General features: G+C 54.0%; 1 protein-coding gene across 4 annotated transcripts in view; it reads left to right on the plus strand.

The window, feature by feature from the left end:
• LOC116958960 (protein CEPU-1) overlaps positions 1 to 17,901 on the plus strand; it is a 344,224-nt gene that overhangs the window by 280,680 nt on the left and 45,643 nt on the right. For all 4 annotated transcript variants that reach the window (XM_042800720.1, XM_042800722.1, XM_042800719.1 and 1 more), the window contains one exon: positions 12,053 to 12,285. In XM_042800720.1, the coding sequence (XP_042656654.1) occupies positions 12,053 to 12,285 (233 nt within the window). The remainder of the gene's footprint in view (positions 1 to 12,052; positions 12,286 to 17,901) is intronic.

Raw genomic sequence — 17,901 nt, forward strand, 5'->3', positions numbered from 1 at the left:
TGCTTGGTGTGGAGTCAGCCTTTTTCTAGGAAAATAAAATAAATAAAAATTAGAGTTCAAAGTGTGAGATCTCCTCCTAAAAAGAAGAAACCCAGTGTATATTCTTACAGATGTGACATCAAAATGGAAAACTATAAAGGATGCGTTTTCAAAGGCTCGTACAGGGACTGAGTTGGTTCGGTGGGGAAACGGGCAGCCAGAGTCTCTCCTGGCACTTTGAAAGGGTGTCCCCGAGCCACCGCGACGCTGTTGTTTTAGGTTTTAGCCAGAGTGCGGGTGCTGCCCCGCCTGCCAAAATCGGCCTGCGGGCAGAGGCACGGGGAGCGGAGGATGCTTCTGTCCCCACGGAGGGGTGATGGCGATGGTCTTGGGACAAGAGGGTGCAACGGCATAAAAAGCCAGGTGCTGGTGTCGCCGGCGTCTGCTGTGTCCTTGCGTCACCTTGGCATCTGCATCTGTCTGTGCCAACAGAGGCGTCTTCTTCCTTGCTCGCTGCAGAGGAGATTTGGGGGAAGGAGTGTGATGGGAAACAAGGCAGGACAAAAATACGGTGTGCCAAGGGGTGCTGCCCGGGGCAGGACAGCAGAGCTGAGGGGTGTCAGCTCCTTCGGTGACAGCCACCGTCACTCGGGGTGGATGAGCTGCTGGCCCTGCCGAGAGCTGCCCCCTGTCAGGGCAGGGCTTGGGCGTGGGGTGACCTCTGCTTTCCCACCCTGCTTGGAAGTGCTTTGGGGAAAACACCCCTGCGCTCGTCCTCGTGGTGCCGTGGAGCTGCAGGCTGGTCTGTGGGGCTGCTCCCACAGCGGAGCAGCGTCTGGGAGGTCCTGCGGGGTGGCAGGTAACCCAGGTAACTACCTTTCCTCCTCTGCATCCTAATTTTTTGCTTTCTCACCATACCCCGTCCAGCCCAGCGACGTTGCATAGGGTCCAGTGTGCTGGTGGTAGGGCTGTAGCTTCAGGTTGACATCTGCTTATTTCCTGGAGGCAAAGGCTGGGGGACTCCAGCAGCAGCAGTCGAATTGCATTAACTGAACGAAAGGGAGCTCCCAAACATGTGTGAAACCTCTTTGGCTGACCCCGTAGGAAGGGGGGAGCAGTGTTGCAGCGAGGCAGCTGCGTACCGAGCGAGCTCCTCTCCGCGTTTGTGGGTGTTGAAGGTCAGCAGAGCATCTCTGCTGCAAGCAAAACACCCGTGGGCGCAGAGACCAGCCCCACACTGTCCAAGCCCAGATTTTGCATCTCAGTTTTCTAGGGGAACTCAGTCAGGAAGAAAAGGACCAGCACTAAGTCCCACAGCTCCTAGCATGCAAAAGCCACCCCCCAGCCCAGCTCCAGGCAGGTGATTTGCACAGGCGCCGAAGGTTTTAGGAGGTTAAATAATGCTTCAGAGAATAGTTTTTCTTCTGTCACTTCGTAGGTTTTTGCACCTTTCCCGAGTAGTCCTCAGTGCTAGCTCCTTCCCCAAAGATTTTCTCCAACGAAACTGCCTCACCAACCTTACCCCATCACTTCCAACCTGCTCGTGGAGCATCCTGGCTGTCCGACGCGGGACACGAATGTCTGGGGACCCCCGGCTGCAGCGCCCCGCAGCTGTGACATCCGAGTGCCATCAGCAGTGGCACAAACAACTACCTGACGCAATCGATCCTTTCTTTTGGGGAGGAGGAGCTGCAATTAATCTCTTCTTGTCTTTATTGCTTTTTGTTGCCTTCCCGGCTGCTGAAGTGCTTGTGTGGAGGGAAGAGCATCCGCGTAATGGTGGGGATGCTTGCCTGGTGAGGAGGCACCAGGAAACCTTTTGCTTCTGAGATGCTCGTCCAAATACCCGTTGTCTGACCTGTCTCTGGTGGTAGCCCAGCACTTGGTGGGGGGGAGCTTTCTTGCTTTGCAGCTGGTGGAGTTTGGGCCCCCGGGGTGGGCTCGTGCCTGGCGACGTGCTAAAGTCTTGGGGCTGGTTGTCTCGCCACGAATCGGTCCCTTGCTCCTGCTCTGTCTGCCTCTGCGTCACCTTGGATTAATTACAGTACAATGCAATATACATTTATATGGTGTCTGCACAAGCGTCTCAGGGCCCTTTGCAATCTGAAAAATCTAATTAAGGTGCAGCCTCCAACATGAATGCTTATCACCGAAACGTGTACAGCGAGACAGAGGCGGCATGCCTCCACGGCTCAACCAGGAGCTGAATCCACATTCTTGTGGCATTATTAATTACTCAAAGCTTGGTGTCCGAGACACCAATCGATACCGTGGGCCTGGATAGATAGGAAGCTTTAAGCGAGCGTGAGGGAGCAGAAGATAACCATCAGCTGGAAACCTGGTGGAAGCTGTTCTTGGCCTGGGAGGAGGAGTCGTCGCTTTGCAGAGCCACACTCAGTAGCAGCACGTGTTTACCAGCGACTTTGGCGCTGGAAGGTTATTTACTCGATGCAGAAAGACGTCTGTAATGTTGAATTTTGGCCTGGGGAAGGTCCTGCCTCGGGGAGCAGGCTGGCGACGGGCGCAGCATCGTTCTGCAGGGCTTGCTGCAAAACTTTAGTTGGCCTTTTTAGTTGGCCTCACGAGTGGCACCAGCTGTTGGGAACGTAGGGGAGGGAGGGAGGGAGTGCCACAAGTGCAACGAAAGCATAAATAACTGGGGGAAAAGGGAGAGGAAATGTGAAGTGGCCCTTTAAATATGAGCCTCCAGAGCCCGGAGCCCAACTAGCGTTCCCTCAAGTATTCAAATGAGATTGCAGCATCAGATTGGTATGCATTAGGCTGGTCTCAATGAAAATTAACATGTAATTGCTTCAAATGAAGTAAGTGAGGAGGTAATCTGTTCTTAAATTGGATTCGCAGGATTTTGTGGTACCATAATGCAGCTGTGAAATGAAATATATTTTAAGGATGATGTCCTCAAGGGGAGAGGGGAGGAAAGGGGGGGTGTCTGTGCTGGGAAGGGTCCTTTCCCTCCTTCCCTCTCTTGTTTTCGGTCTCATTAGTGCCATTTTATAAATGGGGAGAGGGTGGTGGTGCAAGTGGCGTGACCGGAGAAGGTCCCATTGCTTTTGGCTCCATCATGTTTCCTTCCTTGACATCCTTCCTGTCCTTCCCCTTCCCCTCCTCTGGTTCTTCACTTTCCTTGCTGTACCAGTGCTCCTCCAGCACCTTCTCTCAGGCACAAGTCCCCATCCCATCGTGATGGGAGGTCATGAGACAGGGCGCTTGGACTTTGTTTGTGTGGCAAACAACATTCTAGTTACGTGATGGGGGAAGATCTGGCCGTGTGGTGGGTTTTGAGTGTCTGTAAGAAGCTGCGTAGGTCCTCGCTAGGGAGCCGCCTTCTGTGAGGAGATGGATGTCGGAGCAAGAGGCACAGGTTACCTTCTTGTCTTGGCCACTTGTGACCTTGGATGGAGAAGCCTCTTCTTCCACCAAAGGGGGGAAGGTCCTCTCCCCATCACCCTGCGACCCAGAGCGGCGCTGCAAGGTTTGAGGATTCACCCCCCAAAGGCCTGCTCCTCCTATGCGGTCTTGTGCTGCCTAGACCACCTCTCTATTTTAATTTTAAGGGTTTGCTCATTGTCCTCGTTCTGTCCATCTCTACCCATCCGCCAGGAGAAGCGACGTGAGCTTGGGTGTTGCGGTGAAATCGCAGTTAGGAGTGTGAGGGAGAACTGGAGTAGGAAGGTGATGTGATAACAACCCGCGGTTATTCTCCAGCTACAAATACATAGATAGCGTGTAGCAGCGTGTATTTGCTACGGGTAGACCCCCCTTGGTCAGCCTCAGCCAGGACCCAGTACAAGCTCCCCCCGTCTCCCCATCACAGCCCTGCGTTACAGCGTCCTGGGCTACTGGAGAGCTTGGAACCCTGATCCCGTGCTCTTCCCTGGGCTGATTTTCCCCGTGTTGTCCCCATCAGTGCCCTTCAGCCCTCCCGCTTGCCCCCTGCTCCTCCCGTCCCGCCACATCTCGACTCTCAGCATCCTCCAGCAGCCTGCTCGCTCCTCACTCCTCTCCGCAGTCCTGGCAGAGAGCGCTCACCCCTCACCGCTCCTATTTTGTGCCTCAACTTCTAAAGAAAAGCCACTTCAGTGATAATTTCCCACTTGTAATAAGTTAAGTGCATCGCTTCCTTTCGAATACATTTTCAGTGCCGTTAAGCTCAGCAGTCCCTTGCCTGTGTGCTTAGTTAAACGCGCTCCTTTGCAGACCGTTGGGGTGGATGGCATCGCTTTATTCCTGGGCCATTAGTGTCATTTGTGCAAAGCAGAACCAGGATTTATTCAGGGGGCACAGCTCGTAATTGAGCGAGTTCAGCGCCGGGGATCGGTGCTAACTGCTGGGAGTGCAGCCTGGAGGAACTTCCCTGCTGGGCTGGAGGAGGGAAACGGGAGCTGACGGAGGGGGGCTGAGAAGGATGGGGAGTTGGGGTGCCTTGAGTGGCTCAACCCGGGGCTTGTCGGTGGTAAAGGAGCATTTTTCTAGAGAAAAATGCATAGCAGGGAGAGATCTCACCGGGTTTTTGAAGGCAGAGAGAGGAGACTACTTCTCCACACGCCCTCAGATGAGGAGACCTTATTTTATAGGGGTGGCTTCTACGTGGGGCTGTTTCCCTGCTGGCATCTGGGAGCCCCCCTGAGGAATTACTTGGGCTTTGGGAACACGAAAAAGGAGAAGAATCACAGGGAACAAAACGTCCCTCAAGCTCAGCGCAGGACCCCGGCGGGGTGGCATTTCATTAGTAAACCGGCCGTGTCCCTGCACAGCTGCCTCTGGGCGTTTTGGTGCTGGCGTCACCCCCGGGTCCCCGGTGCCGTCAGCACTTTTGGAGGGCACCCAAGCAGCTGGGCCAGGAGCACGCTCCGGGGGGGGGGGGGGGGGGTCAGCTCCAGGGGTGGGAGCCCCAGGTTTAGGGACACGCTTCCTCGACGCGCGGCCTCGGAGCGGCTGCCCTCGTTGCTGTTTTGCAGCACGCTCCGGGATGCTGAGAGGGAAGATGCTGTAGATGTGCAGAGCCCTGTTGTTCGCAGAGACAATAGGAGGATAAACAGAAAGGCTGGATGAGCCGAGCACGGGAGCAGGGGGACTTGGAAAGGTGCTAGTGCACTGCTGCATTGCAGAGAGAGACAGACTTTTCCAGACAAGCCGTCCCTGCCTGCTGCATCGCCACCTGCCCGCTTCACACCAGTCCTGGGTGCTGGTGCAGGGGTATCCCGGGGCCGGCGGGGTGTTGGGTGCACCCAGAGGTGCTCGTGGCTGCTCCGTGTACCCCGCCTTGCGCTCGGGCCACCGGCTGTGAGGTGGAAGCTCCGGCTCTTTTTGCAGCTCTTCCTTCCTCCCCAGTCCGTTTCCTTGGTATTTGCCAGTAAGCTCGTCTCAGGCAGCATACTGGGAGTTGTTTGCAGCTCTGCGAATCCCGGGCAGTGAACCAAGGCAGATCTTTTTGAGGCCGGTATATTATTATTAATGTAATTAGTGTGAATCATTTGCACGTATAAACTTTCAGTTGAGGAGATCAGGTACTTTACAAACATGCCTTAACTCACCCTCCCTGGCAAGGAGATGCCAAATATCTGTAGAGCCTTGCAGAGGGCAGGAGTGAGGGGCAGGGACTTGCAAGGAACTCGCTGCAGGCTGCAGCGTGAGCCGGTGGGAAAGGCAGAACCTCCCGGTCCAGAGCCCCAACTCCCTCTGCAACGGCCGAGATGAAACTCCGGGCATGGAAGAGAGGGGGGAACCACAAAGGGGTTTTATTTCCCACTTCTGAGCACTGCTTTTGACTGGCTCAGCGTGATTTCGAAGAGACACTGGGGCAGCAGCTGAGCCGAGGGCACCTCCTCAGCCCGCAGCCTTTGGAGATGCTCCGGCTGCTGGCGGCGGGGGGGGACTGGAGGGAGGCGGGACCCCCATTTTCCTGCCGGCCCCTGCTGCTGAGTTCATCATTTGGGCAGCTCCTGCCTGGTGGCTCCCCGTGCTGGGTTTTTTTGGTCCTGACAGCCGTCCTGTGCCATGGAGAAGTCCTCGTGCTGCGTCTTCGGTGGTGTCACATCAGCGTGAGCTCGAGGGGTGCCCTCCTGCTGATCTTGCAGTCGAGGGCGAGGATGGCCGGGCTGATCCTGGGGCGCAGGTGAGGATGGGCATGCCAAGACCCCCACGGCTGTGTCAACCCCCAGCCTCCGTTTGAGCCGCCTGCGTGAGCAGTTGGGGCTTTCAGCCAGCCAGGACCGAACCTGTGGACCCTTTTAACCCATTAGCCCAGCTGCAGCAGGCGGGACGGGATTATTGCTGGAGGTGCACACACCATTTGCCACGCGTGGTCGATGAGCATGCACGCTCTCAGTATGTGCTGCGTGTGTTGCATGCATGCAACACCTGAAAAAAAACAAACCAAAACAAAACAACCAACCAAACAAGAAAAAAACAACAAAAAAGCCTTTTCTGTTGGGTTGGTGCCTGGTGTGTTAGGGTAGCATTGCGTGTCGGTGCGTCTGCGAGCAGACGGTGCTGCAGTGAGTGTGTGTGAGCGTACGCAGTCTGTATGTGCATAGAAAGTGAGCAGATGCTGTAAGTCCTGCTGAAGAAGGGCTGGACTGGTAGGAATTACCAGTGCATGACTTAACCCAATACAGCAAAGAGTAAGGAGAGGGAAGCCAGACCGGGTTGTGGCAACGAGGATTTTGGCTTAATATTTATTAGTAAAAAAAAGCTTCTGGACTCCCTCCGTGATAACCACACCTCGGGCTGTTTGTGGTGTGTGCGTCCCAGCTTTCCAGGATTGTGGGCAGCACGTGTCCCAAGGAGCACGGGACAGTGTGACCCCAGCTTTCCCTTCGCTCAGGAATTGATGGCCAAAATTCTGTTGCCACCAGAGCGTAAACATCACGGGAAGGTCTATGAGAGCGGTGGGACTGCGTCTGAATGGGATTGAGTTGTTCACGGCCCGGCCTTTAATTAATCCTAATAAATAACAATAAAATGTGATAATCACAGAAATAAATCTGCAATGCGAAGCTCCTGCCTCCGGCGGCAGTCTAGTTTAGTTGATCATTTATAGCGTGGCTGATGGTGCAGAGGCTGGAGGGTGATGCCTGGGACATGAGATGCTGGAGACAAGGCAGGGCCAGAGCAGCTCCTCTCCTTGCCCAGCTTCAGTGGGGGAGAATTTTGCTCCCAGTTTTAAACTAAACCCCTAACTGGTTCCTGCAAGCCGATTTCCAGCTTGGTCCAGCCCGTAGCAGAGGCAAAATGCTGCTGGTATGGAAGGGATTGCTGCAAAATCCAGAGGTGTCTGGGAATTGTTGAGTTAGAATGGGGAGAGAAAAGACACCTAGGGATGCTCAGTGGTGGGTCGGTGTCGTGGCACAACACGGGAGAAACTCCGTCAGGTGGGCTGGATGTGGGAAAGTGCTTTCTCCAGGGTGGGCATGCAGTGAAAATTAGGCGGTGATGGAAGGAGAATTGAGCCGGAGGGGGGGGGGGGGGGGGTTGGGGGGAATCAGCTTGGTCACGGCCCCAAGTTGGGCCACCAGATTTGCTGGGGTGATCTAGTCTTAGCCCCGTCCCTGCCTCCCTGTGATGGAGCTTGTACCCTGATAATTGCCATGAAAGCAGCAATCAGGTTGGTAATTTCGCCGAGCTCTTTTCAGTTCTAATTAACATTATTCATTTCTTGTGTGTCCTGCTGGGTTGAGACAATCTGTGCTCTCCAGCCCAGCCCTCTGGAACACCAGCGAGCTGCGTAAGAGGCAACAAAAAAAAGTGTTGTGTGCCAATTACCACACTTCAGTAATTAAAAACCTCCTTCCCCCCACTGCCGGGCCACCTCCTCTCCCGTCATTTTCTGTGTGCAAACTCGCGAAAACAAAGAGACAAATTCAGGAGGGCATGTCATTGCTGGCATGTGCCATCTGTGTCTGCGCCAAAAATGCAGGGAGGTACCGGGGGCTGTGTGACGCGCGGGGGGGATCAGTGGTCAGGACGCTCAGCTTTGACACCCTGCTGCTTATTTATTCCTGATATTTGGTTGTGGCGGCTGCGGTTTGGTCGAGGGCTCTTTGGGAGCAGGGTTGTGCCTGCAAAGCAGCCTGCTCCCCTCGGGCCAGGGTTGTTTTGTCCCCACCGAGGGTTTTGTTGGCGTTTTCAGCCCCGCTCATCTTTGTACTTGTGTTGCTTAAGGCGGCAGAAACCTTACGGCGTTGCTTTTCCTCTTCCAATTTCTGCCTTCTGATGTCCCTGCGGCCAGGCGGGCTGTTGGCTGCGCCCACGGGCCCCTTGCACGGGGTGCAGAGGGTACAGGCGCGAGGGGTTTGGCTGTATGAGCTCGTGGGGATGCCAACTGGTTTGGGGGAGAGCGACCAGTCCCTCATGGACCAGCTTGCTTATAGAGAGTGGGTAGCAAAGCCAGGAAGCTTTGACTGCGGGAGATGTTAACGGGGCTGGAAAGGGCCATGCCAGCCTGTATCTCCTTTGCACCCCCCATTTATCATGGACTGGGGAGTGTGGGGCGAGGGCATGAGCGTGCAGGTTGGGACAGGTAGGGAAGATGTATGCACGCACCTCTCGCCTTCGGTCGGTGCATGCAACGGTCTTAAAATGCCCCAAACCCACTGCCTGTGGTTATTTCGAGGTGCCCTCAGTGGCAACAGGGAGCAGAGGGTCTGGTGGCGCGTGAGGAGCTACGTTGCTCTGCAAACCATCACTACCCACCCCCAGGATGATGCAGCAGTGGTGTGTTAGCAGTGTTTCCACATCCCAGGGGAGAAACCCTGAGATTTGGGGCCTGGGGTTTAGAGGGAAAGAAAGAGCAGAGAGAGGGAGCAGTGTTGTCTTCTCCTTGTGCTGACATTTTTCAGCTTTCTGGAGGAGAAGGCCTTGCCTCCCGAGCAGGAACGTAACGAGGATTAAGGATCTTGAGAGAGAGAAAATTACCTCATCTGTACTTAATTATTTTTACATCACCTTTTTGGAGGCAAGCGCTGTTTTCCAGCACCCCAGGGAGCTCCCTCTCCCCGCTCCCTCCCTTGGCACATCATGGGGCAAGAGGGAGGATGAGAGCTTCCAGCGAGGTGGAGGAAGCATCTCGGGGCTTTTCACCTTGCCAGGAGCGGGGGTGGAAAGCGGGGAGGCTGCCGGGCTCGGCGGTGGCTTCGCTCTCCACTTGGAGCCTGGCTTTCCGCTCGGCTGCCTGCGTGCGGGAGAGGAGGGCTTCCCATCCCCGCGCCGGGCTTCTGGAGAGAGGAGCTGCCGGCGGAGGGGAGGGGGAGCAGATGGAGGGGCTGGAGGGGCAGCGGGTGGCTGCGGCGAGCCTCGGCCGCGGGGACCCCGACCGGCGCCTGTGCGAGGTGGGACAGGAGGGTTTAGGACGGTGGTTGGCAGGAGCGTGACCCACCATCCCCTAAAAGCACACCATATCCAGAGGGCAAAGCGTGTCTTCCCCGGGAGCTGTTTCTGCTCTTTATTATATATATATATATATATATATGTATATATATATATATATATATATATATATTGGCTCAGGAGCTTTAAGAGGCAAGGGAAGTAAATAAAATAACAACTTTAAGCTTGCCGATCCCAGGGACAGAGAAGCATGTCTAGGTGATAAGAAGAGATTGTGGCCGGGTGCTGTGAAGGGCGAAAGCACTTATTTCACTGTTGCCTCATGCGTTACCTGAGCCCCGCTGCTTTTCAAAAGCACTTAAATGCCCATATGATAGAGGGAATGCTTGGATTGCACACTGTCTGGCTCCATTATTATCCAGGGATCTCCAAGTTGATGCATTTCACAAAAAAACCTGGCGTGGAGGGAGGAGAGAGGAAATATATATTTTTAGTTCAGCCTGCTTAGAGGTCCTCAGGGATAATCTTCGCAGAAGGGACCGGTCTGAGAAATTCAAGCCACGTCTGGCTTCTCATCACCCAGTCCTTCTCTGCAACACGGCTTTGGCGGTGAGAGTGGACACCCCATGTTTGTGCAGAATTGCTGCTCGCTGCAACCGCGGGAGCCCATTTCACGGCACTGCAATGGGCAGGCCAGAGCCAAGCACCAGATATCTCCACCTGCATTTTATCCGAGCCCCCTAGGTCTAAGCTACCAGCAGAGTTGAAGTTCAGAGTACAATAGACTAAAAACATTCTCTGGGTTTGAACAAGTTTTGTTCAACTTGAGCAACCAAACTCTCGGGTTTTGCTCAAGTCATAATGCAGTGGAGAGCAAGAGTCGAGTTCTTGGTGTTCAGCCCAGCCTGAATCTATTGCTATTTTTTATGTAGATAATAAAAATCTGCTCGCACTTAATTTATTATTATCGTAATATCATTATGGAACAGCAGTAAAATTGTTTAATTTATCAGATGTTTTTCACACCAGAGAGGGAGGATGGTGCAGTAGCTTGGGTACTTGCCTAGGAAATCAGCGGGGGAGTCCTGGGCTGCAGACTACCCGTCTCACCTTGGGCACGTCGCCTCACGGGGATCCACCATCCCTAACCTCCAAATGTTGTGTGTGTTGAGGCTGAGTGGGTTCTTCAGGCTTCTCCTGTAATCACTGGGGCCAAAGAGATACCTCCGAAAAAGAGGCTAGGTGGGATGAGACAGCTTGTCCCCGGGTGGGTCCCTGTGTCTTCGCTGGCACCGGTAGCAGATAACGGGAAGAGAAGTCACCCACCGGTGAGGAGACAGCTCACCCTGAGGAAGGATATGATCCCTAGAGTGTCAGGATAAGTCCGCATGCCACAGATAGACATTCATCCTTGCCATTAACTCCCCTGCTACCATAGTCTGGCACATATAGCCCATTAAACCCTTTGCATTCGTTGAGGTTACCCTGTGTGAGACCTCCCGGAGGCCGCCGCGCTCTTTTTCGGTGCCTCCGAAGTTAATTTGCATCCCAGCCACTGCACAAGTAATGAAGTAGATTGGGGAGAATATAAACAGTGGATCTTAGGCTGAGTGGTTTTATGCAGGGACATTATCCTCCGTCGCCGGCATCCAGCAAAGCGTGGCTAAATCCCAGCAGCTCCGTAATCCCAAACTTGCTCGGAGAGAAGCGGGGTTTTAGTTCCTGGGGGGGGGGGGGGGTGGGCTGCAGGTTTCTGCTCCCTAGGGAAGGGCTTGGAGAGCAGGCAGCTGCCAGGCCCTCTGCTCTTCACTCGTCTGGAGATGATTTGTGGAAAGGGAGGATTCAAATCTTGCCTGGGGATGTGGGCGTGGAGGGGTTACAGGGCTGGAGGAGCAAGACTGGCCCCCGCTAATGTGGACAGGAAAACAATCTCCTTCAGAACAAAGTCTCTTCCAGGTTTGCACCGTGTTGTCTTTTGGGGGGGCTCAGTTTCTTAATGAGGCTGGATATAGAAGATTTCTACCTCTGAAACATCACTCGATAAGTAAAATGCTTAGTTGGGGTAAGGTGCAGCAAGTGAGGGAGATGCAGCAGTGCAGATGATGGGTAGGGAAGGAAGAACTGGCAGAGGGGACAAATGGTAGGAAGCTCAAGGTTTCTCTTTAGAGGTGTATCAGAACTGGCTTTTCTCCTGAGATAAATTTTCCTCGCTCCTTTGTGAAGCAGCACGAGCTGCTTTCCCAGCTCCGCTTTGCATTTCTTTGCCTGGCTGCAGGGATATGAAGGTCTGAGGAGAGAATGACAAGTGATGGGTTTGGGCAGGAGGTAGCAACCTGCATCCCCTCCGCAAAAAGTGTGGTTTGGACTCAGGACGGAGGTTTTGGCTCAGCTTTGGTTGTCTCTGAATTTGCAAAGGAGCAAAAGGGGAACAGAGGAGCCAAAGGCCCTTCGGTGGCTGGTGCTGGGTGGCTCTGACCTCTCTACACCTGAAATCGTTGGGAAGCTCCTGTGCAAATCCCTGAAGCCACCAGTTTAGATGGATAACAGTGCCCTGAGCACCACAGGTAAAGTGCTGACGTTGTCCTCTTTGGACACTGAAAGCACTTGGTCTCTGAAACTGCTGCTGGCTGCAAAGCTAAAAATAGTGCCAGGAGGGGCTGGGGAAGGGGGGGACAAACTACCCAAAAGCAGCGCGTTGATGTGTCACCTCTCTGCCTCTCCCCAGGTGCTCCGTGGACAACCGAGTCACCCGAGTGGCCTGGCTGAACCGCAGCAGCATCCTCTATGCCGGCAATGACAAGTGGTGTTTGGACCCTCGGGTGGTGCTCCTGGCCAACACCAAAACCCAGTACAGCATCCAGATCCAAGATGTGGACGTGTACGATGAGGGCCCCTACACCTGCTCCGTGCAGACAGACAATCACCCCAAGACATCGCGTGTCCATCTCATCGTGCAAGGTAAGAGGGGAGGGAATTCGCGGAAGGGTTGGGCTTGATGCCTTGATTTCTGTTCCTCCCTTTCACCCTGCTGTCTCGTCCTCCCTTTGCTCCTACGTTGGGCGTGGAGGACAGCTTGGTGCAAACGTAGAGGCTGATCAATGAGCTTGGAGAGTCCCGGTGAAGCTGGGCAATGCGTTTACGCAACTTTTTTTGAGTAGTCATGAGGCTGTGGTACAGGCAGCTCTGCCTCCCGCTGTAGTCACTGGCAAACCCATATTGCTGTTTGTTGTTGTATTTTGATGGGTGGGTTTTTTTTTTTTTGTTTTCCATGCTGGAGGCAACGCTTGAAGTAAAACTTGTGTTGGGGGAAAAGAGCGAGCTGGCAGATTTGTGTACTTTGTGGGGGTGTGTGTATGCCTAGCAACAATATGTGTTTGTGTGTTGAAACTGTACTTCTGGGAGGAGGAGGAGGAGGAGGGAGGAGGGAGGAGGAAGGCCGGCATGGGGTGCTGGAGCGCTGGCGTGGCTCGCCGAGGGCGCACACTCGGCGGGGTGGGGGCGTGCGCTCTTTGGCAAGCGTGCAAGCACACACGGGCTCTCGAGGGGGGGCGTGCAAGCGTGGCCACACGTGATGGTCAAGCCGACGGGCGTTCACGTGAGGTACCTCCCGGCAGGACGTGCGCTGGGCGGGCGGGGGCCGGCGTGGCGGGACGTGGGACCCGGTGCGCTCCTAGGGGAGGATTAATGGAAAATTTCTAATCCCTTGCTAGCAACCTTTTCTCCTCCTCCTTCTGTGTTTTGGCCAGGAGCCCTCTTAGCATGACACTCCAGCTTGAGTATTGGAATCTCATCTCGGGCTAATTTTCGAATGCTGATAGGTGTATTGATTTGGAAACAAGCTGGGTTAAAAAGGCATTGGTCTTGTACACAGAGTCGGGTTGAGCTAATCCGTCGTCAATATGCCAGGCCTGAGCGTTATTGACAGCCTAATGAATAGAAGGGGGGAAGAAAACCCAAACCCAGGGCCTTTATTTTCTCCTCTCCCTCCCTTTCCTTTTTCTCTTGCCTCTTCAAGCAATCAAGCAAACTAAACAGAGCCGGACTTTCTCCATCTCCATTAACCGTGGAGAGAAAGCGGATGCATTGCCAGCTCAGGTCCTTGCTGTTTATCTTGCAATCTGTTATTACCTGCCTGAGTTTCTTAAGCCAAAGTCGATCACCCGCAAGTTCTGAAGTCGCTATCAGGCGCCGGGGTGATGCAGGACAATTTCTGTCTGTTCTCTTCTGATTCCCATTTCCTGACCTAAATTTCCCATATCAGCAGACATCCAGGTCCATCCCTCCTGTGTCTTGCTATATCATTTGGAAGAGATGTTTGGCTGCTGGAGAAAAAGGTCATATCTTAACTCCTTGCAGCGGTGCAGTTAAGTACTGGGGGATTCGGTGATGGGCTTAGTGCTATAATGTGCTGAACATCCTCGCCGTGGCTGGCAGAAATACCAGCTCTCACGAGCGGGCCCCCTAATTTCAAGAGTTATTGCTTGGCTCACCCAGCTCTTTTTTGGGTGGAAGGTGGCAAGAGAGTAGTGTGCAGCATCGTGCTGGAGCGGGACATGAAAGCAAATATCGTGTCCGATTAAAGGGAAGCCTGCCTTAATGACCCCGAATAAAATTTGGCTGGGGTGCCAGGATTAACTCCTCCTGCCTTGGAAAATGGGCCCAATAATACGCAGGCTGGTATAATCCTGTCCTAAAAGCTTGTGGGAAGCAGTGCTTACCCCTCCCTCCCAGGAAAGCAGGGCATCCGAGTCCCATATTTCAGGGATGTGCCAAGTTTAGCGTGTGGCTGTGGGACCTCTTGCCCCTTCCCACAGCCTGACAGGGAGGGAGAAGTGGTGAGAGGAGGTGGGAAAGGGGGTCTCCTCTTTTAAATAGGGTTAATCCAGGTGCAGCCAGAATGAGGAAGGCGTGCAGGTTGCTCCAAGCAGGGTTCAAACACCCTCAGCTCATGCCGTGCATCCCTCCTTCTCCCTAAATTTGGGGGATGTCGCTGGGAGAAAGGGTCATGGACAGAGAGAGTGAGGAGCTGGAGCATCCCTGGTGTCTGCCAAGAAGGGCTGCTGGACGAAGCAGTGCTATGGGAGGAAGGAGCAAAAACCAGAAGAAGGATAGGGGTGGGAGATGGAGCTTCCTTTAGGGCATGAGGGTTGGGGATGGTCCCCCAAGAATCAGCTAGAAACCACCAGGAACCAGGGATGTCCACGCTGCAGCGAGGGAAGCGCTGCGCATTTATTTCTAGGTTGACTGTATTGATGGCTGAGATCCCAAAATAGGTGGGTAGAAGGCACCTCAAGAGCTAATTTAGCCTGTCCCCCTGCAATGAGGCAGAGACATTGCTGGCAAACACGTATGAAAGCTATTCTTGAAAATCTTTAACAAAGCAGGTTCTTCAGTCTCCCTAGACGATCTATTCTACTGCTTCGCTACCTTTATAATTAGAAAATGTATAGCTAATATCTAACTTAAACCTTCTTTGTTGCAAATGAAGTGGAGTTTTTCTCAGCCTATCCCCAGCGGACGTGGGGAACAATTGATCAGTGTCCTCTTTGTAACAACCTTTTGCTTTTGGGAAGGTTGTTATCGTGTTGCCCCTTAGCCACCTTCTTTCTGAAACGATGCAAGCCCCATTTCTCCCACCTTGCCTTGCCGGTCAGGCTTTCAGAAACACTTGTCAGTCTTGAAATCCTGCTACAAAAGGCAAAAGGTGATTGCTGCCGATCCAGGAATAGCAGGTCGGCGCATCTTTCCTTCCCGCTGCCTTTGCAGTAATGTGGGACAAATGAGCCCGGGAATGAGACAACAGACCCTTGGCATTGAATGCATCAAAGTTCAGCCCTGCTATTTCAGGGACTGCTTTAAATGAGGTCAGGCTCAGCGTTGGTAATGCCAAGTTGATGTGAGCCAACAACAAGAGGTACGAGGAGAACCTTAGCACTTGGATCTCCCCAGGAGAGAAGCTTCCAGACTACAGCTGGACCCAAAATGACCAGCTCGGGGAGTGTGCATGTCACCCACGGTATCTGGAGGGTGGTCCTTGCCTGTCCCCCTCGCTCAGTCCATGTTTATTCTTAGGAGGAGTTGCCATAAGACAAGACAAAGCACGGGGAAGCAGCACTCCCCGTGTCTGCAGGAGTTTGCTTCCGACCCTTGAGAAGGGAGAGGCATTTCTGGGTGAAAATCCCAAAGAGACAGAATCCAGGGAAGCCCCACTTCTGCAATAAGCAAACTCTGAACTTGAAGGGAGGCAGAAACCCAGAGCGAGAAATAGGACTTTGGGCCCCCTTAACCTCTGAGGAGTGATGCTTTCCCTTCCTCTCCTCTCCTGTATCCCACTTGGATTTCCTTTGCAAGTCCCACTTCTTGCCTCTGCAGCAGCATCTCCGGTGCAGCCTCCCCCTTCTCCCCACTCCCAGTAGGACACTTGAGCTGTTTAAGCTGTTCTTCCAGTTGCTGGGTTTGAAAGAGAGGAGAGAGGGAGGAGGAGGACGTCGGTGTCTGGAAAGCTCTTATTTGTATTGATAATAAGCCGTCTCCAATGCGCGCCTGCAAAACACTCCCACTGCCTTGTAAGATGCATTAAGGAAAGTTGGCCTTATCTCGGCGCGCGAAATGGACTTGGGGAAGGAGGCACCGTGCCTGCCAGAGTTTAATCTCACTTAGGCACATAAATTTGCATGATAGAAAATGGTGAAATTTTAGTGCTTAGAAAGAAAGAAAGGAGGGGGGGAAAAAAAAAGGGCAACTGGGGGATATTAGGCTTTCTCGCTTCTTTATCAGTTTCCCTGGCCCTATCTGGCTCTTTCTGTTGTCACTGGAGCAACTAATCACCCCTCCCCTTTTGTTTGGTGTAAATGAGTTTTCCCACTCCTTCCCCGGGCCCGGGGTTAATCAGCAAATCCCTGCCTTTGTTTGATAGTTAATTACCTGCTCACCGGAGTCAGGGGGGGGGTGGCACGGGGCTGCCCGGGTGGCATGGGGCACACGTGGCATGCTGGTGGCACCTCGCCCCGGGAGCATCGCTGCCAAGGTGTGCGCCGGTGAGATAAAGCCACCGGCGGGGCTGCGGCGCCCGAGCCGGCTTTGTTTCAAGCGCTGAACTCTGCCCAATTAATTTTCCTTTGATGCCGTAAGCCCCTCTCACTCCGGGGAGAGGACGGGTAACTTTTTTCGCGGCCGCGTGCCTGGGAAACGCCCGCCCTGCCGAAGCTGGGAGGAAGGATCGGTCCCTGCAGTCATCATCACTCTTGTCCAAAGGCCTCGAGGTGGCTTGTGGGGAAAACAAGGTAGACTGGGATGAGTTGCTTGTGGTGCCTGGCTCTTTTTTTTTTTTAATTTTTTTCCTCCTTTTTGGAAATGCTCAGAACATTCATGAGCTTTGGCACCGCTGGCGGAGCCGGGGGGTCCAGCTGGGCACCCGTGGGGCTGACCCTGTCCCCTGCGCTGCCAAAACCGCCGGTGCTGGGGATGAGGAGGGGCGGAGGGATGTGCCCGGGGCCGGGAGGTAACTCGGTGGCAGCGAAGGATGTATGATGGCCACGTATGAAGCCACGGGCTGGGGCTTCGCGCTGGGCAGGGTGCTTCCCAGCGGAAACCGCAGGAGCTGCTTCTGGCAGTGGGTTTTTCTGGTGTGTCCACACCTTCTCTCCCATGAGAGCACCTGTCCTTTCTAGAAGCAAAAGCAGGTTTATATAATACCTTCTAAAAGCCACGTGGAGAGCTGGGAGAGGCCTCCCCAAAGCGGTCAAAGGGAGGAAACCAGCGGCACGAAATCGAAATCCTCCCTTGCTTCGCCTGCGCTCAGCTCCTTTGACTGATGCACTCCTTCCCCGTCTCTCTTTTGTTGCTAAATCACCGTCCGTCCGCCAGAACATCTCTTCCTTTTGTACGGGGGCTGTGGTGGAGGACTGAAGGTCTCCCACGCGCTCTCCAGCACTGTCCTAGTTGTTGGCTTTGTGCCCCCCCGGGGGAGCACCTCTGCTCCTCCCGCGCCCATTGCTGCCCCCAAATCTCTCCATCTCTCTCCCAGTGTTACCAGCCCTCGCTTCTCCGGGGGAGTGGGGGGGGCCCGTCAGCCCAGGGGGTGGGTTTGACCCACTCACGTGCTTGTCCGTGCTCCCTCGTGGAGCTGGCCACGTACCCGGCGCGCAGCTGGGCAGGCCCCCTCCGGCCTCCCCCCCAAGTCACTTGACCTCTTTGCAAATCAATTTAACATCTGTGAGGCAGAGATAATAATTGTCACCTACTTCACAGGGGGGTTGATGAGGATTAATTCATTAATGTCGACAGAGGTCTTTGAAGATGGAACACACTATCTGAGAGCTAAACGTTATTATTAATTAGCAATTATATGGGGGGGGGAGGGGGGGGAGCAGAGACTCCAGAGCCTGTACTGGAAGAGCTTGCTTCCAGTAGTGGAAGAGGGATGGGGAGGTGAACAGCGCTCGGGTGGGTTAACTGCTGTCCTCGTTAGAAAGAGAGCGAGTTAGTAAAGGAGAAGTAGTGGTGAAGTATCCTCCGTGCTTGCTGGCACCCCTGCGATGGTAGCGGGCCAGGCACTGCCAGACCCACGGGACG

This window comes from Tyto alba, unplaced genomic scaffold (assembly GCF_018691265.1).
Source record: "Tyto alba isolate M040663 unplaced genomic scaffold, T.alba_DEE_v4.0 Super-Scaffold_32, whole genome shotgun sequence".
Lineage (NCBI taxonomy): Eukaryota > Metazoa > Chordata > Aves > Strigiformes > Tytonidae > Tyto > Tyto alba.